The sequence below is a fragment of the Halyomorpha halys genome, unplaced genomic scaffold (assembly GCF_000696795.3).
Source record: "Halyomorpha halys isolate HHAL.00 unplaced genomic scaffold, Hhal_1.1 Scaffold1271.1, whole genome shotgun sequence".
In the NCBI taxonomy this organism is placed as follows: Eukaryota; Metazoa; Arthropoda; class Insecta; order Hemiptera; family Pentatomidae; genus Halyomorpha; species Halyomorpha halys.
Genome location: NW_027113754.1, coordinates 11,397 through 32,447, shown reverse-complemented (window position 1 = coordinate 32,447; position 21,051 = coordinate 11,397). Strand labels below are relative to the sequence as shown.

The following is a 21,051-nucleotide window of genomic DNA, read 5'->3' as shown; positions in this document are numbered from 1 at the left end:
TTTTTAATAAATTAACTATTTGTGAATATGTTAATGATAAGTTGTTCTTATCGGTTTTCAAGTTGACGGAAGAAGGCTCTAATTGGATATAGAGGCTTTCAGAGATGAGCCTTTTGTCATGGTTATGAATAGTAGCGGAAACGTCGGCACATTAAAATAAGTTAATCATACTTATTTGTGTTTTTCATTGACCGCACCCCCAACCATCTTCTCCTCATTTATCATCCACGGTCAACTATCTCTCATAACTATTAATAATTTATCATAAAATATATGTTTTTGTAAAAAAAGTTTTTCAGCTCTTTTTGCAGTGATTATTCTGTTTTGGTTTTAAGTTGAAAATCTTTACATGGGTCTTGATGCTAAGGGCAAAATTGTGGAAAAAAAAGAGGTGAAACTAAATCGGTCCATATTTTCAAAGTAATATTTAATATATTTTTACAATCACTTACCTATTTACAGAATGTACAGTACGTGAAGTATTATAATCATGAATAATTTTGAATCCGAATTTTCAACAGAAAAGATTTTGAAGACCTCTTAGTCCAAATAACAAAGTCTCACAAAATGTTGTGTATGTATGAACAATCTAAATCCAGATTGAACAGTCTCAAATAACTGTATATATATATAAGGCTTTGTGATGAATGATTAAGATGACTGTATATATATTCGTATATTTAAGGCAGGCATGTGCCAAGTGTGTGCTAGTAATTTATTTAATAGATTTTAAATTTTTTTTATTATTTTTTTTTTTTTTTATGATTGTCTTGAAAACAGCTCTAACGATTTTGTATAAACTCAGTACATCATTTTGCTACTGCATGGTCGTACGATAATTTATTTATACATTGCTTTTGCCAAATATAAAGGTTAGACTTTCACGACCAGAAAAATTAAAAGTGATTTCGTAATTAAAATATCGGATTTAGTAATTCTGTGAACTGAAAGGATCATTTGGAAAATGAGTAAGAGAGAGCATATCTATCGTAAATTATATAAAAATGTATGATTTGAAACGAGCAAGAATTAATTTCCACTCAAAGTAGAATGGTGAATGAAAGTTTTACGGGTGCGCCCACTGTAGCAGATTTTTTCCTTTATGTTTTTGATGTAGTAATTCCAATATAATGAGCAAATGAATCTATAATTCACTAAAACATTAATAAATAAACAAGTTAAAAGTACAATCTGATAAGATATCAACTTTTTTTCCCCCAGCATGTGTTATAATAGATAGAATTAAAAAGAGAACGTTGTAAGCGTATTTGATGACGCGTCACCATACAGACCTGGAACTGCTAGAGTGGCAGTTCGATTCTGGTCTGGGTGGACTGACTTTCATTTGGTACAGCCCAAAGGAATGAAAAATCAACTCTACTACTCTAGATAGAATAGGGTGGTGACCTGCAGGATAATCTCCCCCCATTCGTACTAGACAAAAAGCCAAAAAGGGGTTTAAATAAAACAAAAAATAAAGAAACTTAAGGAATTGAAAATGTTTCAAATATATTTTAATGAAGTTTTATTATATTTTGGACGGCCATCTATGGACAGTGTGTGAAGTCAGAGATTAGTGGTATCGGTATCGAACCTTCGGGTTCGCTAAGCCTTTATTATTTATTTCTTATTGTATGGTTCACTTCGTGATTTTAAATTGTAACTTAACTGAACATAAAAAAAATAATCTGGGTGATATGGTAGAAAATAATTCGACCGAACAATACGAAAGAGTTATTTAGTACATACAATAAGAACAGAAAAAAGAATTAAAATAAATTTCAATTAATAGTGAAATTTAAATACCACGCACAAACTAAGATTGCCACTATTTGAAAATTCAGAATTCCAAATAGTTGTTAATTATAAAGATATTATTTAGCAAAAAGTAAATAAATAAAATAACAGAAATTGTGACATAATGAAAAGTTCATAAAAAGAACTTATTTATGAACTGTTCAATGGAAATAAAACCAAGAATTTTAACTCCTCCGGCCCATATTAGGAGAGAAGAGAAACCATCAATGAAGAACGTGTGGCCCGATCATTCGGGTTAATATTGTAATTTGTATGTTAAAAAAAACAACAACAAATTATATCAGAACATATAAAGTCCTAGAAATAAAAATTAGTAAAAACATTGGATGATACTTATCTTACTAAATTTCTTTTACCATAGTTCAATACAAAACTGAGTCAAACTAAAAATATTTCACTGGGTCAAGTTGTATTATAGTCAAGGTGATATCAATATTAGATTCAGTGTTATATTAGTTGGATAAATTGTCTTGTTGAGTGAGAACCAATCAAGATTAATAAGTAAGGAACCATTAAAGACCAAGGTATAATGGTTCTAGAACTGATACTAGAAACTATCATTTAACTGGGCGCAATTAGCGTTCATCCAGAGGAATCAATATTTTGTACTTATTTAAAGGCTGTAAAAAGCGCCCAGTTACTATTGAGCTAAAGGCGGATCCGGTTCAAGAAGCTTCAAGATAAAACTGGTTTAGTATTCATATTTTTATAAAATTTCACATATTTTCATTTGTCAACTATCTTTTATCTGATAACAAGTTTATATTTTTATTATCAAGTTCTTGCTGAATTATTTATCTATTAATACATTCATTTTATCCGAATGGATGTTTAAATCTGATTTTCAAGAATTTTTTATCAGAAGATCATTCATGAATATGATTCATTTTATTCATGATAAGAGGATTCATTTTCCATTAGATGAAGACGTTTTTTTTGAAAGTATACTAATGCGTCGATTTTATCTACTATGATACTATACCAATTTACAATGAATTGTTATATTTGTTGATAAAATAAGACCTTATGAATTATATCACTTAGTTATTAATATCACTGTTTACATTGGTGTAAACAACGAGAAATAATAACTGATAAATAAAGAAATAATAAAAGAAAGAAATACTTCCTATTAGCTGTGTCCACACTGATATGGAAATATAAAAGCGTTCTGTACCTTTTTGGTGACATAAAATTTGATAAACAGACAGGAGATGGTCGTGCCCATTTTGAGATAAAAATATGATAAATTAAATAATTTTTTTTTGCTGGAATTTGGAAAAACATTCAAAGATTTAAAAGTAAGAACAATAAATCTTGGATAGATTAGTAAGAATTAACTGAAATAGATAAAAAGGTCCGAAACATCATCTAATATTTTAAATTCACAATAACAACGGATAAGAAATTTTTATTCTCCTATGATAAATTAGAAATCGATCATTTCAAAACAAAACTGATTTTGTCTTATTGTGGAAATGGAATATAGAATTAAAAAGGACACTGAAATCCCAAATCGTTCATACGATTTTTTTTTTTCGATGCAATAAATATGTTTCATCTCATTAATCAGAAGGTTACTTAGCGTTACATTTCAGCAAAGAATTTTTTATTTCGTGCCTGGAGGGGTTAAAAGCATGAAAGTAATTTGTTTTATAATCTATTATCATCTGGTGTTACGACTGACATGTTAAATTTAAACTGACAAATAAAAATTAAGTTTTTAACTTCCGGGTGGAGAGTAGTGTGTTCTTGATTTTCTCATAAAATAACTCTGATTTATTTGATAATAGATCATAAATTACCTCGTAATCATTATTTGTAGGTGAAAGAAATTGAATTATGGAATCACCCTCATTATTAGCTATGTGATATTTTGCTCAGAAAAAAACAACTCAAAACGTTATATCATAATTAAAATACGAACTAACGGGTTACGAAAGACTTTTTTTTCAGAAAATAAGAAATGAAAATGGCTATCTAACGACTTTTAAATATGGTAGACTTTTGCTAATCCAAATTGATTAAAACCTAGGAGTTCGAATAAGCTTATAGATGCACTAAAAATATGTTTGAAACTGTAATCATTGTTCAGAAATTTTTTCTTTATATTTCGGGACGGGATGAATGGATTTTTGCCGTTCTATCGATTATCTGACTGTTTAAAAGTAGGTTACAAGGAAAACGAGCTCAATTCTTTTTTTTTTTTTTGTCTTTTCATTCGCTTTTCCTCTTTTATAAAAAAATAAAGTATTTATCTTCACATCTTGTGAACAAGTAAATTAATTTACACAGTTCAAAAGATTTTCAGTCTATTTAAAAGTGTTACAAGGGAAACAAGAGTAATTTTTTTTTTACTTTCTTTTTTTTATAAGAAAATGTAGTTTTTGTCTTTATATTTTGTATACATGTGAATTAATTTTCAATGTACAAACGATTTTTAGGCTATTTAAAAGTAGGCTACTAGATAAACGAAAGTATTTTTTTTTTTTACGATCTTCTTTTATAAGAAAATGTAGTTTTTGTCTTTATATCATGTGAACGGATTGATATTTTTTCAAAATCAAATGATTTTTCTATTAGACTAAAATTAAAATAGGCTCAAAATTTTAGCATTTTATTATTTTAAAACACTAGCCTTTTCTCTTATATCTCGTGAACCATTTTCTCATGCGAACGATTTTCCAATTAATTCCAGAAACACCAAATGAAAAACAAGAGTAAACATTTTCCGACTTTTCATTCGCATTTGAAAAACAAACCAGTAAATAATTTTCGCAGTTCAACGATTTTCCAACTATTTAGAGCTAGGCTAGCAGGAAAAGTAGATTACGAATTTTCCGACAGCTTATTCGCTCTCCCCCTCGTATATCCTGAAAAGTTGAATTGAGTTTTATGCTTCAAATGGGCTACCAACTCTTTAAAGGTAGTGTGAAATGAAAACAGGTTTAAAAATTTCATAACCTTTCATTAATTTTCCTCTAATATCTAGTTAACGGTTAAATAGATTTTCGCGGAATCAATTAAGCAATAAATGGAAAAAAAAGTGTGAACAAATTTGTCGTTTCCAAATGTTTTTGGATGATTCCAACCTCCCTACAATCCCTTAAACTTGAGTTCAAGAATTTAAAAGGTGTAAATGAACGAACTTAATATTAGATAAGTAGCTTTTGAACGTTTTTCCGTTTAAAAATTTGTGTACCTCAACACAACCCAATGTTTACCCCTCCTAATTGAGTAAGAGAACAGAGAAATAATTTGTGGATTGAATGTGATAGAAAAGTACCTTTTGAGGGTTTTCCTTTTTTCTTCCCTTCCTCACTATGCTTTCTCGTTGTGGTCAAGCATTCCTGATACAATTAATTATAAAAATGAAAGGAAAGTACGAATGAAATTAGATAAAATGTCCTTGAAGAAACATGGATTGACATAAATGAATTTATAATACAGGGCCCATATAGCGCTTTTTAAAAAATAAATCAAACTTTACTTGTAACTGATTTCCCCAGCTTTGTCCGATTATTGTTGACAAACTTCAAAGAAAACCTTTGGCCTGGAAAAAGTCTTGCCTTTGTTTAAAAGATATTAAAGCTTATTATATGTAAGAGCTTTTATTGAAGTGGTTTATCTTTATCCCAACAGGGGGAGGGGAGTTGTGAATAAAATATTTACAAATAAAATGTGATTCAGAAAACATAAATACAACTTTTCGCTATTACTTCACTTGTATGAGCTCTTACGACAGATTTTGTTAAATAAAATCAGCTTTTTGAAAGAGAGTTTTATTTACTTCACTAGTGTACAATCGGAACGTAATTATCTTAAATGGCTTTATAGCGATTCCTTCCTATTCCGAATAAAACATAATTTACTTAAAAAATAAAAACATATTAATTTTATTCTTTTCTTTCTTGAATCGGGCAGAGTCCGATATTTCGGTGGCGATAGCAGAAAGATTAGAGATAATTATTTTATGTTTGCAGGGAAATGGTGGTAACGGTCGAGAAGGTTTCAGTACCACCTCTTGTGATTGGTGAAACACCCCATTGGGATATTGATACTCAGTCGCTGTACCTTGTCGACGTCATGGGGTCGGCAATCGTACGCTACGATTTACCATCTGATCAAGCATTCGTCGCAAAACTAGGTGAGTGCATGAAACATTATTGTTTAAGCTTTAATTGAAAACTTTATCAACAGTCCTGATTATTCCACTAATCGTTTTTATAGGGTTGATGTGAGTCAACATTGCAAAGTCCTCCATGTCAAAGAGCTTATGTTCTTTTATTTTTAATGTGGTTGGATGCAGTTTAGTAATGATTAGTTTTAGCGAATATGATAGTAGTTGGAATTGTAAAATAAAATTGGTCTAATTTATTTATTTAATTAATTTACATCTTTCCATGTCTTATGGCTACACGGGTTATTAAGACGGAGGTAATGGTAATCTTCAGCTCAGTTTGTTGCGGATATTTCTTCGACTGGTTATCAGCTCCTTCCAGACGTACCCAAGCAGATATACTCTGATCCCACTGCCCGCTCAAAGAGAGGAAGTAGATATTTCCACCGCAGTGTCTTCTTTGATCCCTAAAAAGCTGTGCTTATTCCTGGCTACATGCTTGTCAGTTTCAGAGATAAAAAAGTCTGCGTCCTTCCAAAGCTATGCTGTTTGACCAGAATAAAGAAAAAAAAAAGAAAAATATTTCCTAAAAGGACTTGTGCGTTGGCTCTCATGACTCGGAATTCTGGGAGTACCATAAACTATGCATTTTATTTCTTAGATATGTTTATTTTATTTATAACTAGCTTTGTTAATATAATTGTGATTACAGTTCATAAAAATTATTTTTTCCCCTAAAACTCCTCGAGTGAATCAAATTTACTTAGTACTAATATGCCTACTTAGAACATTAGTATTCTAGGGTTAATAAAGTGTAAATTTTCAAAAAATTCAATGAACACCGCAAATTTTAAGTAATTTACAATTAATTCTGTTACGTTCTAAAATGAATTGAAACATTGCGAATCATACGTCCTGCTTTATTTTAATGTGTTCATTTTCCAGATGTCACTCCTGTATCTTTTATTATACCCGTTGCTGGTTCCAATGGGAAGTTTATTATCGGGTCTCATCACAAGATTTACCTTATTGATTGGGATGGATGTTCAGATAAAATCGATTCGATGGAAGTTCTTTGCGAATTGACCGACCAGCCGGAAATCAATGTAGTTAATGACGCAAAGTGTGATACTACTGGACGACTATGGTTCGGTAAGTTATATATATAAAAATAGATAAATTGGAACTATTTTGTATATAAAAGATATATCCATGCTAGCTTGCACAATAAGCAGTAGAGAATTAATAACAAATTGACTATATTAGGATTAGTGCAGTGATTTTCATTTTTTTGTAACTACGCCCCCTTTTTTATAAATAGGGGAAAATGTAACAACCTCATATTGTAATCTATTTAATTAGATAAAAAATAATTTCTCTATGTTATATAAAAAAGGTTTTAGAGATCACCGTGTAATATATTATTTTACTTATAAGGTTGAATAATAAAAAATGTTGCGATTCTATTAAAGTGCTGGGATAAAGAAAAACAAATTTTTTTCTGCTTATACTATATTAAAAACTTATACAATTTTTTTTTTTTTTTTCTTACCTCCTAATTTTATTTATTTTAACATTTACAATTATATACAACTTAAATCTAATATATACACTAAGTACAATTTATCTTGTTTTGCCTTCTGGCATTATAAGATAAGTAAAACATGGTCCGCTGAAGGCGGTTTATACATTTTGTGGCTCTATAGCCGGGGGATACAGAATACATGTAAATTACAGTTATATAATTATAGCAACGAGTAGTAAAATTAATTGAACAGTTGTGTAATTCGTAAAATGGGGTTAGTTCGCCGTATGGCCTCTCCCACTAGTATATTGTTATGTACAAATATACTTTAATATTTTTTATTATAAATAATAATTTTAAATGTGTTAAAAAAAATCTTAGTATCATATAAAAATGGAATACATAATTATATTTTAATATGATGGTTGGAGTTGTTTTTTAGCACAAATATGGAAATTTTGTACACCTTTTCAATCACTTAATCACATAGGTATTTTACCTTTTAAACAGCTACTGTAGAAAAATAGTTCCACGTCAGGTGTTATTATTTTTTAAACTTATTATCCAGACTCCCAATTTTTTCATAAATACTGTAATCTTGTCTTTCTGCACCGAAGCATGGATTTGAGGCCCTTTGCTTTACTTTATTTAAGTACCGAGTTTTTGAACAGTATCCATTAAATCTCAAAATTTTACGAGAAACTTTGTGTCATAAAGTATGTTTACTTTATCTGTATCATCTTCAGTCAGAAATATTTGCACTTGTGCTTCCTCACCTCGCTTGTGTTATTCCGGCCTATGGGCGCTTTCTAGTCTTCGTGTCCGAGACTACCGGGTGATTGTTGTGACACATGACACCACTTAGCAGATTTATTTTTTATGAAACAATTTGAATTTTTGTTTGTATTTTAAAATTATATATTGATGACATTAGTGTGCCCTCCTCCCAAGAGTTACCTGCCCCCTAAGAAGAAACTGTTTTCGGAAATAAAACTCTACGTTGTGAAGTCCATTGAGTAAATCGAAAATCTCATTTGTTTTCAGTGGTGGGTGTTTTTAATAATATTAAAAAAATATTGTTTATAAGCAGCTAAATCATACTTATTCCATAATACATTTAAACAAATATTTACAATACGCTGAACAATATAATTTCAAAAGTTCGGGAAAAATATAACAACAATCATAAATAAAATAAAAAGAATATGCCAAGGAACTTCCCCATTATTCAGAGCTTTATCCTTAAACTAGATTTGCCAAACTAATATTAGAATAGATTTTTATAACCTTTTAGATTTTTTGGAATGATACAAAAATCCATGTAATATGCTAATGATCCTGGATGGGTAAATGCATGTTACAGAAAAATTAGGCTTCCTTTACCGTTAATTTTCTTTATGCACAATCAAGGCATGTCCCAAATTGTTATGTTATGTTTCACGATGTTAATCCATAGGGACCTACAACACAAACGTAATTTTCTTCGGAGATGACACAGAAGCCACTGCGAAGTTTTACAGTTATTCCAAAGAAGAAGGGTGCAGAGTTCAGGCTACTGATATCAAAGTTAGCAATGGACTGACTTGGGATCCTGAATTCAATTCATTGTACCTTATTGATACGCTCACTTATTCGATTGGTCGTTTTGAATACAATAAGGACGGTAGCATTGGTAAGTAAAATTAATATTAGATTAAATAATTTTAGCTATCTTTTAGTCATGATTAGTTATTATCTAATTGTATTTGATTTTAAACCAGAGCTTGAAACGCTTTAACGCTAATATTATGGATCTAGCCCTGTAGTTACTGAACAAGAATCTAACCTTATCAATTACTAAACTATTTTTCAGTGTGAAATTCTTGAGACCCATGGATATTGTTTTATACTTGTACACTGACATTTGCATTATCAGTGAAATGATAGTAAAACCAAATCGTAAAGTTAAGACAGTTGGATTGCTAAGAAAATTCAGATTTATACATCAAAGAAAATCCTGATATCCTTATATATCATAACCTTACTGTCTGACCGTCCATATTTGGTTTTACTGTCATTTCAACTGATCCTGTAGAAACTTGAGGGAAGGAGTGTAATGAAGTATTTTCTGCCTTTCAGGGGCGTGGCACAGGAGTAGGGAAAGTGGCTGCCTTCTGTTTCAGTTTAGATTCCAATGGTGGATATTCCTATTAACCTCAACATTCCAATTCCTTTCGTGGGCGTGGCCTTTTTGGCTTAATTTTTCTTTGAAGATTGGGGTTATGCTACCCTCCTGTGTATGATGAGTCCTTTAACGGCGGAAACAAAAGATTGCAGTCTTTAAAATTTATCTTCTTAGTTGTCCAATGGAATGGTGACGTTCTTATTAGATCTCTGCATGATTATTATCAAATGATTAGTATTGCTGTCTTTTATCAAGTTTAAACTCACTACTGAATGTATCATATTCCATGAAAGTGTGTTAATGTCACCCATAGCTAAGCTAACTTAGAACATGAATATTTCATATTTTTCCCGATTAATGTTAATAATTGAGTTATGGAAATAGAAAAGGCGGTATGTGCCAAAATTCTTGTTCTGAGAACAAAGAAAAAAACAGGTACGCTTTTTGTTCTAAAATTATGGAAGAATTATAGCTCTAGAAACTAAATCTTTCAAGATAGGAACTTGCATCATTGGCGCTAGTTTCTTCATCGTATACATTCTTCTCAAAAAAAATGATTGTTATAGAAAAATTGATAATGAAAAAATTGAAACATTAAAATAAAACGAATTTGCCAATAGCTCAATTAAAACTAGTGACTGCCCTTAATTTTTACAGTCACACTTAAAAATAAAATAAAATATTACAATCACCAAATCAAAATAATATTTTAAGGGGTGTTAACTGAATAAGCCAAATTACTAAACATTTTAAATAGAGTTTAGAAAATCTCATATCAGTAATAAATTATGCTGTCACAAGTTGAGAGAGGGATTGTAATGGAAATAACAGAACGTTTCTGTTTGAATTTATTATTTATTGAAAGTAATTTACAAGCATTACACCAACGATTTGTATCTGAATTTTTTTTTTTTTTTTTTTTTTAGGAAATCATGAAGTGGTTTATAGCATGGAAGATAAAAACATCGCATCTGGTTTTCCAGATGGAATGACGATTGATAAAGATGGAAATCTTTGGGTTGCATTGTTTGGAAGGTCTGAGGTAATAAAAGAACGAAGAATTTATTGCACAATCATAGAATAATAACCTAAATTATTTATTTGTTAGTTATTATTTATTACTAGTAAGTTTATAAGTCTCAATATGTGATGAAAACATGCATTGAGAAATTTTAGGTATTCTCTTGACAACCTATTGCCAAATGAATTGCTTACTTAGGGGTGTATGCTGCAGTAGGGTTGTATGCAGAATTTGCTATTTTACCTTCTACTGATTTTAGCACCTTCAATTTCTTTAAATACTGTGCCACATATTGTTTGAACATTTAAACCATAACTTTCTCTTTATTTTATAATCAAATTTAATGGGTTGTTTTTGTCTGTAATATTTTCTTTATTATGATTGATTTTATACATACAATGCTCTGATAAATTCATTTTAACGATCTTCAAAATCATACCTCCTGAATCTATGGGTTCCTATCTATGAGGCATACTCACTATAAGTAGCATAAGCTTTGGTTGATTATACAGTCTTGTTTTAATCTTAAGATATCTATTGGCATTTGAATGAAGGACGACATTTCGCAAAGTATGTGTTTTTTTTTTCTTTTCTTTTTTTTTATGATCAAGTGATTTAAGTTTGTGCTGTAGCTATTTGGAAAACAAGAAAAAAAATCTGAATATATCTATGCCGTTCCACCGGTTACTGGTGGTTGTGTAACGTTAAATTAGTGGTCTAAGTATTTAAAAAAATCTAGTGTGCGCGCATTACATAATTTTCACTTACTAACCTACTTACGTCCCCAAGTTTTGCTTTGATCGGTTGTTTCATGTTGAAGTTATCGCTATTTTGGAGAATAAAAAAAAAATCTAAATAACATCTATAAAAATATGTATTTGAAGGATTCTCCAGGAAGGAATAATAAATATAAATTTGGACCTACCAAGAATACAATTTAACAAAATATGAGGTAGCAATAATGCAATCGCGAAAAATCGATTCTATAAAGTGGCACTTCCGGCCTGTTAATGTTAGCGAAAAAGTTGCTGTCACGTCCCGGGTATATTAGGTATTATCCAACTTGAATATCTTATTTCACACCCACGGGTATGATTTTCGCACAGTTTTGTGAGTTAATTGGTGGATTAATGAAATATTAATTGGTGAATTTTCTCATTTTGTTTTGTGAGTTAATTGGTGGATTAATGATGAATAAATGAAGTAAATTAGTGGATTACTGAAAACTGAGATTAAAAATCTCTGAACTGGTCACTTAAAAATAGAATGAGCTTTAAAAATACTAATTACGTTCTTTGTTTCTGAATTGAGTATGGAACAAGTTACTGAAGTTTTTTTTGTTATTTCCATTTTCACCTGTTAAAGCACATTTTGGATTTTATAGAACATTTTGTGTTATAGGTGGTATGTATTGACCCATCCAGTGGAGAGATTTTGGACAAAGTTGATATGCCTGCCTGCCATGTAACCTCTGTAGCATGGGGAGGTCCCAACTTGGAAGATCTGTATGTAACAACTGGCAATTTTCGCCCAGAAGGATCAAAATTTCCAAAGATGACAGTGGTCAGTCCAGAAAATGATGGTTGTGTATTTAAAATCACTGGTCTGTCAACTTCAGGATTGCCCATGAACCGTTTTAAGTTATAGATATTTTTGTTATTTTCACTTTTACAGTCTATTGTTTTACATATACAGTGTAATAATATCTAGAACTAAAATGAATACGTTTGTAGAATGAATATTGGCAATACCATTTCACAATTGTAAAATAAATAATTGAAAATAATTCTGAAAATCCTCATTACCTTTTTAGTCATATTACTGTTTTAGAATTAATTTCTATATTTTAACCCAGACATTTATATTTTAAAGTGTCATTTTTGACTATAAAAGGTTGTAAAAAAAAAAAAAAAGCATTCTCAAATGGGATCACTTTTATTTGAAAACCTTGGATTTTAAATTGCTATTTGCATAAGGAGTGTAAATTTTTCAGTAGTTATTCACAGGTTTTTAATTATTACTGAAAGCTTCTTGTTTTAAATTTAATAAAAATAATGTATACAGGGATAGCAATAGAACAAGCCGTGTTAAAGTTTTAAAAAGCACTAACAATGGTAAAGATTTTACTAATTTGAATGAAGAGATTTGAAAAACTATTTTGATTATCATAAATCATATAGATTTAATATCTAATTTCATTTATCGGTTATATTTTTAGTTTACCAAGGTTAATTTCAAAATGTGTCTTCTTCTTTGTCAAGAATGTCTATAATTCTCTGTTGGTTAATTAGCAACATTTCTATAAACAAAAAAATTGTTTTTCTTCATTATGTTTGTAGCTTTCAAAATAATTCCTTCATTGTGACTACATAAATCCATCAATGGACTTATATTGGTTCCTGTGTGTTAACAGTTATTGAAATCAAATTGTTTTGAGATTATATAAATAACAGTGTCATGGAGGTGAATAAAATGAGTAAAAAATAATTTAATCTTAACAATGTATTAACAAACATGAACAACAACAGTAAAAAATCTCTATAAAAGATTTATCAGTCTGTATTTACATATATATTTAAATATCACATACACTAAAAGAAATCAGTAAAGTACTGTCTTAGGCACAGGTTGTTATTTGTCTATCTCTTGAAATTAGGAACATAATTTGAACAGACAAATATGTTCTCATTGCACTATCGTAGTCTCAAATTTATCGACCTTGTTAACTTTGAATGTTTTTAATTTTTTATTTTCATTTATCATCGAATGTTATCTATTTTTGATCTTGTCACCGAAGCGCACTGACTGAAAACTTGCTGCATCTCCATCAGCAGTGTGTCCGACATGGGAGGTATATCCTGTTCCACTGTGTTTTATCTCTGTACGGAATCCCTGCAGCCTTGTGTTGAGAACTGGTGTTTGATCTTTCACTATGGGTTTCTTTGTTGTCAGCCTTTCTGTTACTTTTTTTATAACGGTATTTTTAAGTGCTTGAGTGAATGGTTTCTTCTTCTCCAGTTCTTGGGTTTCCGGCTTCTTCCAATCCTGTTCTTGAGTTACTGGGTTTGTCCATATTTGTTGTGGTTCCTGCACTATATCTTGAGACCAAGTCTGTTGGACAGCCTCCTTTGGCCACAAGTTATGTTCCTGGAACTCTTGATTTGTCCACAAATAGGGTGACTGAGTCACTATTTGCTTTGCCCACATATGTTCTGGTATTTCTTGTGTAGTCCAAAGCTGAGGCTCTTGGATAACTTGCTTATGGCCTAGCTGTGGGGCTTGTACCACTTGGATTTCAGGTTTAGATAAATTAATCTCACCCTTATGCTCGGTCCTATAGTCTTCTATGACAAAATTTGGACTCTCTGTTACCTGTGGCACAGCTGCCACTTGTGACCAAGGATTCTCCCTCATGTGCCAGCTTATATGTTCCTTCCTTTCAGGCCAAAGTGGTGCATCATTTGAAGGTCCTTCATCATTGTATTCGATATAATCAGCATATCCTTTTTCAATTGGTCGTCGTGATTTTGACTTCTTGCTTTTCTTTGACTTAGATGTCCTGCTCGATTTCTTCGGTCTCCTCTGGCTATAGGGTCTTCGTGAGTATGGTTCATGGCTGTAGTGGAATGCAGTGTTCCTATGCTGTCTCTTGGGTCTGTCCTCTTTCCAACTTGTTCTCCCGGTTGTCCTCCCTCTTTTATTTCCACCACGGTAATCATTCCATTTTTCACCTTTTTTCTGACTTCTCCATACCGTTGGTTCGTTATGACTTCCAGATTTATGAAATTCTTCTTCCCCATCATCCTCATCATCTTCATCTCCAAATCCTAATTCTTCTTCTTCTTCTTCAATATCATATTTCCATCCATCATTAAGTAGTCCCTTATGCGGAGAATGTTTACTATGCTTATGCTGTGCTCGGAATAAATGTTGCCATTCCTTTCCAATTGGTTCTTCTTCTTCTACGACATGAATGCTGTGGATTGGTTTTGGTTTATGCTTGTAAACATGGACCTTTTTTACATGGTGATGGTGGACATGATTTATCTTCTTGGGTACTTTAACTATTACCCTCTTACTGAAAATCAAATTTAGGATATTAATAAACCAAAATTCTGAAATCATCAATTTAAAATCAAGTTGTGTTTTTGTAATGCATTTTGGTAAATAAAAGTACATTTACTTTATATAAAATTATGTTTTAAAGATAATTAAAAAAATATAAGTAAAGGACATTACTGTTTCACATCATCTGCAGATATGGTTACTGTGACAGCCAAGATAACAATTACCACTGCAATTGGCAGAATCTGTAACATCAAACTATTGATAAAATATAACCAAAATTGAAACTACTAGATATTTAGTTTTCATAACCTACTGCATATTTTTGCAGCTTCATCTCTGTGAAGTATTCAAATCCTAAACTTGTTTTTATTCATGTTACATGAATCAAAGAGTAAAATTAGGACTGTTGTTTTTAAAGTAAGAGTCAATCCCAAAAGTTAGGATTAGTGAAGTCATAACATTATATTATTTTTATAAATTGAATACCATTGAATGATTTATAAATATTTAATATTATACTTATTTGCATCGGTAAACCTTTTTCTATTTTAATAATTGTTATGTTCATGTCACTAATTTATTGAAATTGAAATTAACCAACGAAATCTTAATAATAAGCTGTTTTAAAATTGTAGGATCCATAGATGAACTAGGATTTTTATTTTAAAATGAATGCTAGAAGTTTTTTTTAGATAAAGTCCTTTTTAAATAGAGAAAGTTAAAATTTTATAAAAATTGTCTGTTTCTTTAACTAAACCTGTTTTTTTTTTTTTTCAAGCATTAGGAAAATATCAAATAATCAAAGGATTTAAGCTCCTGAGAGATGACTGGAAGTATTTTCTAAAATAGGTAATAGTTAATAAATAACAAAAAATAATAACTTTTGACAGTGATTAAATATATTTTTTTACATTACTATTAGTAATTTCAATTAAGAATATTGTATCTCTTGATTTGAAATAATTGAATTGATTCTAGCTTCACATGATAATTAAATATATTTCCTTTTCAAAATGTTAAAGCTAATAAAAAAAAAAAAGCAGTCTGCGTTATTCAGACGTTCCCTCAATGATCTAAGGAACTAAGATTTCTCATTTTTTTTTTCTATTTCTTTTTTAACCAATACAATCTAATTACTAAAAAAACAGTTCAATTCTTTTTAAAACTTTTATTAGGTAAGTATATTTCAAACGATTTTAATATTTCTTTTTAACATGACCCAAAATCAACAAATACCTTTTTTTATATTTCAAATTTTTACAATAATACATATTGTGAAACTAAACTTTTATCTGATGAACAGCTGTTTTATGAAAAACAACAAATAGTATTTGCCTTTCTGTAGATTACTGATGGGTTTTGATTTAAAAGGGAGAGGAGCTCATTTATGTCTGCTAGATTTTGATGTAACTTTTTTAGGTGACTCTAAGCCTCAAACTATCTCACTCCTATTTGCATCAGTGACCAATGTACCCCAGAAGTCCTGAGAAAAAATTGGAAAGTTGGTGTGTGCAAAACCCATTTTATTTTATATTTCTGATTCTGATCAAGATATAAAAATAAGTTTGGTACCGAAATGTTCCTATTGGAAAGTTAAAAAAAATCATGAAAATAATAAATTCTTAAAAAACATTAAAAAGCCTTAATTTAGCGATTTTGTGACAAAAACGATGTTTTTACCAAAAAAAGAGCTCAAATTTGGATTTCGCACCCCCTAAAATAGTTCACTCCTAATTTATATGAAATTCGGAAAAAAAAAGTATTGTAATTGATAGTAATACAATAAAACAATTTAAAAAATGTTAGCTCAGAATTATATTTTAAATAATGTTTATGACAAAAAAAAATTGATCCATATATATATATATATATATATATATAGAACCCCTCCCCTCCCGAGTTTTATGGTTATTCTGCGTAAATCCTCACAAAATGGAAACTTCACCCCCAAGGTAGGCGCTTAAGTCCTTTTAATATTATTATCAATAATAATGTCCATTATTTTTCAATTTTCATGTAAATTAGGGCTTGGTTTTGGCAAAAACGTACATTTTTCTCCTAAAAATAACTATATTTAAGGATTTTTAAAATTTTGGGAAGCGTAATATTGTCATGTTTCTTTTATATTTATCATTTTGCAAAAGGGACATCTTGGTACCCAAATAATTTTTCTGTGTTGATAAGAATAATTGGTATAAAATAAAATGTGTTTTGTACAGGCCGACTTCCCCATTTTTTTTTCCGGGATTCATGTGATGCCTGAGCCCCTGAGATACTAACAGAAGTCCAATAGTTTGAGGCCTAGATTTATTTAAAAAAGCTCAAATGCAAGATCCACATGTGGAATCCTCTCCTTATAAGTAATTTTTAGAACTATGTCTTGTTTGCTGGAATTTAACAATAAGTATTGAAAATATTAAAATGAAAGGAGTTTTGCTTGTTTTACCCATCAGGAAAAAGAAAATATACTTAATAATAAATAAAATAATAATAATGTACAATTTGATTTTAGTTTAAAAAAAATCAACATCTTGTCTGAGCAAGAGTATTTGAAGTAATACTCCATATTTATGACTAATTATAATGTTCAATTCTAAAAATTTTAAAGTTATGGAAAGATTTTTAAGAAATATATGAATTTTTTTGGAAAGTATTCCTGATATATAATTGGAAAAAAAAAGTTGTTAATCATTTTCAAGAGGTTTCATGTTTTTTTACATATATGAAAATCTATATACTAAGAACACTTGTAGTCCAATATTTATAAAAACTGTTCAAAAATACTAGTACAAAATATAATATGTTAGCTCATACTAAGACTTACCCTTGTACGATCCATCGTGTGACTACCCTCTTAGAACTTTCTACGCAGGCATATATAGCGACCTTCGCGGTACACCGATCTTGGCGTTACAATATCCCTCCTCCATATCCACTTCTTCCGCTTATTAATAACTGACTCCGGAAACCCAGGAGATGTTGGTCGCTTCTTCATCATACGTCCTGCTTTCGTGTAGACAGACCTTTTGAGTTGCTAAGTGCCCATGACGAATTGTCTTACACCGAAGTATCAGCTATCAAGGCTGTTTTTACGAATAGATCCAAACAATGGAATGGAAACATGGAAATGGAATCGTGAGATGCTGGATTTGATGTACGTGATATTTTCTTTATGTGTAAGAATATACATTTTGATAGAGAGAATGATGCTCAGATATAAATTTAAAACGGTAAAATTTAATATATAAATTAGGACTGTAGTTAGTATTATTTGTAGGAAAACTACTGGGGTCAGATGTGAGAAAAAAAAAAGACGAAAATAACATATATAATAGTAAAATGGGTGATACTGGAAATACAGAAACCCAGTCCTGGAAACGGCAAGGAATAAACAACAGGAGTCCATAAGCCCGAGTGCAGAGCCCCTTGAATCTAGTTCATCAACATTTATTTATTTATTTATTACCTTAGCCTGCCTATTAGACAATACGGGTGTTCGCAGCAGTGGGTACAACTCATTGCTGCATATGACAAATATTTACATAGCTGTGCACACAGGTTGCTCTTGCTACAAAATATATCTTGCTTTTCTACAGAGGCCTTGCTGGTGTAGCGCTTAGTTCATCAACATAATAGTAAAATGTTTCCCACCAAAATATGTTTTTTCTCCCTACTTACCTAAAATAAACGGAAAAATAAATAAACAAGAAATAACCTACAGGCATTATTAGCGTAAGCTGATTCATTTGTACTCGTAACAAAACAAAATGGCCAATACTAATAACTATGCCAATGAAGTTTTACCTAAAGGAAGGGAAAAAAGAAAATAAAGAAAAAAGAAGAAGCTTAGAATAAAATGATTCAGAGACTAAAAAATCAACAAGTATCCAAGAGGTTTTGAAGTTTTATCTACATTAATGGATTGGAGCCCTAACCAGGGCTATCCACATCGGTTCAGAACCCTCCCTTAATGTCCTTCCCTGCTATCCATTGCTCAACCTTAACATTATAATATACATACTATACATTAACATTATAACATCTCAATTTATGATTATGAAGTGAACAGAGGTGGTTAAAATCCTGGCTGAAGTTCCAATTTCCTATTTTTGAAATAAATCTTCCTTGTAAAATAAATCATATTCAGTATCAAGTTAGTTTTGGTCTGAAATTTCAGGAGGGGAATTAATTTGAAATCACCATCAGGAGGTTGAAATAGTGAATATTTTAAACAGTTTGTTTCTCACAACAAATTTATCACAAAAAATCGCAAGTTGTTGTCGATAGTTTTTAATTACAATTAGGCATGTTTTTACTGTTATAAAAACTGTGATACGTTTCAGCAATAAACAAATATGTTAACTATTGAAAAGAGTGAAATAAATATTTTGAATCCCATTCCGAGAAGAATCCAGGTGAATTGTAAAAGTTGGATAGTAGTAGATTCACTTATACTTATTTCAAAAATTATCATTTTCCCCAGCTCATTGCCATATTCAGGAACATAATAAGATTTTAAGGAATTTATCATCTAACTTTATGCAGTGAAATTTTAAATCTCAAAATAATATATCTAAAATATAATAATAATACATTATATATAAAATATATATAATATATAAAGAATAAACAATGTATACATTTTCAACGTTTTTATTAACAAAAACAATAAAAAAATGGCTTCTGTACAATCGTAACAATTTACAGTTTAAATAGATCAGATACACTATACAATTCGTCGTAGTTGAGGTTGACTTTGGTTGAACGTATCCATTGGCCGGCTTATATGAGGTAGGCGTTGAACATGTCCTGTCCTATCTGGGAGTAGACAGCATACTCGCCATTCTCCAGCCCATCGTAGTGGCCTGCTTGCCTTGCAGAGATCCCGTGGTGACCTCCGTGATCGTGAATTGTGTGGCTGTGTGTGTGACCTCCGTGACCATGATGTTGATGTCCGTGGCCTAAGTCACCACCGTGTCTGTGAGCGTGCCCGCTGTACCCTGTGTGCTTGTGCTTGTGGTCGTGGTGACCGCCGTGGTCGTGTTCATGAGCGTGTTGACCACCATGAAGATGCTTGTGGTCATGAGCACCTTGGTGCTTATGGCCGTGACCATAGTAACCATGGTGCTTGTGAGAATGGCCGTGGTGTCCTCCGTGCTTGTGTTCGTGGTCGGCTGAGCCGTGGTGTTTATGTTCGTGATCAGCCGACCCGAGATGTTTATGCTCGTGGTCGTATGCACCATGATGCTTGTGACCATGTTCACTATGGCCGTGGTGCTTGTGACCGTGGTATGAGTGACCTATATGCTTATGTTCATGGTCATGGCCACCATGATGTTTATGCTCGTGTTCTGCCTCCCCGTGGTGCTTATGCTCGTGTTCATGTTCGCCATGGTGTTTATGCTCGTGTTCGCTTTGACCTGCATGTTTATGCACATGATCCACGTGCCCTCCATGTTCGTGCTTATGGTATACTAGGTGTTTCTTTCCATGACCACCATGACCTTTTCCTCCAATAATTTTGTAAACTGTGTGGGTGTGCTTGATTATCTTCTCATGGACTGGAATTATAATTTTGACTTTTTTGTGCCTGTAACAAAAGATTATATTATGATCGGTGATAAATCTCTAATTAGGAACGATTTAGTGTTTTTCTTTTATTATTATATCTTAGTTTTAAATGAAGAAAACATTGTATAGCTGCAAAACCATCAATTTGAAAGTTGCATTAAAATAATTAAGAAAGATAATACAATAAAAACTATATTTGTGAAAATTATTATAGGTTTATGGCCGATAGCCATTAGTTGCCGTATGCATTAACGCATATGTTTTTTCCCGTCAATATTTTATATTAATTAAAACTCTGTTAATGTAGTAAATTAATTATGACGAGGCCTTGTTGTGGAATTTCAAAAATATGATCCATGAAAAGGGATCAATTAAATCAGACTTCAAGATAGTAAGGTAATGAAAATTACCTTGCGAGATTTTCAATATTCTCAAAATAAATATACTTACGATTCAGAAGCTTCCTGGTCTGCCACTGTCCGACATATCTGGCACACGAGGATGACCAACCCGATCTGAAACACATCATATTTATGATTAAGTAGAGATATTTTTGTCTATTTTAATCATTCAGTAAATTCCCACATCCGTTTTATTTTTTCAATATTATTTTATGAGTTATATTAAAAAGGGCAAAGACAAATATTTTTTCATTGACAGTTTTAATACAAATGTGGCGTGATTATGAATTTACATAGTGCACATTGTCTGATTATAATTTGGGCTAAAATAAAATATACAATTTTATATCAGCGGATCTTTTT

The 21,051-nt window shown here is 31.0% G+C and overlaps 3 protein-coding genes across 3 annotated transcripts; 1 reads left to right on the top strand and 2 right to left on the bottom strand.

The window, feature by feature from the left end:
* Nucleotides 1-2,366: 2,366 nt before the first annotated feature.
* Nucleotides 2,367-12,434, top strand: LOC106689058 (putative sugar lactone lactonase YvrE). The gene is made up of 6 exons (XM_014433823.3): nt 2,367-2,507; nt 5,802-5,965; nt 6,884-7,090; nt 8,920-9,135; nt 10,554-10,669; nt 12,050-12,434. The coding sequence occupies exons 2-6, from the start codon at nt 5,806-5,808 to the stop codon at nt 12,293-12,295; spliced, it is 945 nt and encodes a 314-aa protein (XP_014289309.1). The 5' UTR covers nt 2,367-2,507; nt 5,802-5,805; the 3' UTR covers nt 12,296-12,434.
* A 417-nt stretch (nt 12,435-12,851) lies between these two features.
* On the bottom strand, nt 12,852-17,555 carry LOC106689051 (uncharacterized). The gene is made up of 3 exons (XM_014433805.3): nt 17,541-17,555; nt 14,888-14,958; nt 12,852-14,726 (listed from the first exon to the last, which is right to left on the bottom strand). The coding sequence occupies exons 1-3, from the start codon at nt 17,553-17,555 to the stop codon at nt 13,418-13,420; spliced, it is 1,395 nt and encodes a 464-aa protein (XP_014289291.1). The 3' UTR covers nt 12,852-13,417.
* Nucleotides 17,556-19,408: 1,853 nt separating this feature from the next.
* Nucleotides 19,409-20,802, bottom strand: LOC106689050 (sarcoplasmic reticulum histidine-rich calcium-binding protein; the record flags this gene model as incomplete). Its single annotated transcript, XM_067051083.1, has 2 exons — nt 19,409-20,306; nt 20,738-20,802. Coding segments are annotated over 2 exons (873 nt in total), but the record flags the coding sequence as incomplete, so codon positions are not given.
* Nucleotides 20,803-21,051: the final 249 nt, after the last annotated feature.

What these genes read in the sequence shown, in the direction of transcription:
- LOC106689058 (XM_014433823.3), top strand. Translation starts at nt 5,806, where the DNA reads ATGGTGGTAACGGTCGAGAAGGTTTCAGTACCACCTCTTGTGATTGGT. An exon ending in CAATAAGGACGGTAGCATTG is followed by an intron (nt 9,136 to 10,553) that starts GTAAGTAAAATT and finishes TTTTTTTTTTAG; the next exon opens with GAAATCATGAAGTGGTTTAT. An exon ending in CATTGTTTGGAAGGTCTGAG is followed by an intron (nt 10,670 to 12,049) that starts GTAATAAAAGAA and finishes TTTGTGTTATAG; the next exon opens with GTGGTATGTATTGACCCATC.
- LOC106689051 (XM_014433805.3), bottom strand. An exon ending in TCTGCAGATGATGTGAAACA is followed by an intron (nt 14,727 to 14,887) that starts GTAATGTCCTTT and finishes TTTGATTTTCAG; the next exon opens with TAAGAGGGTAATAGTTAAAG.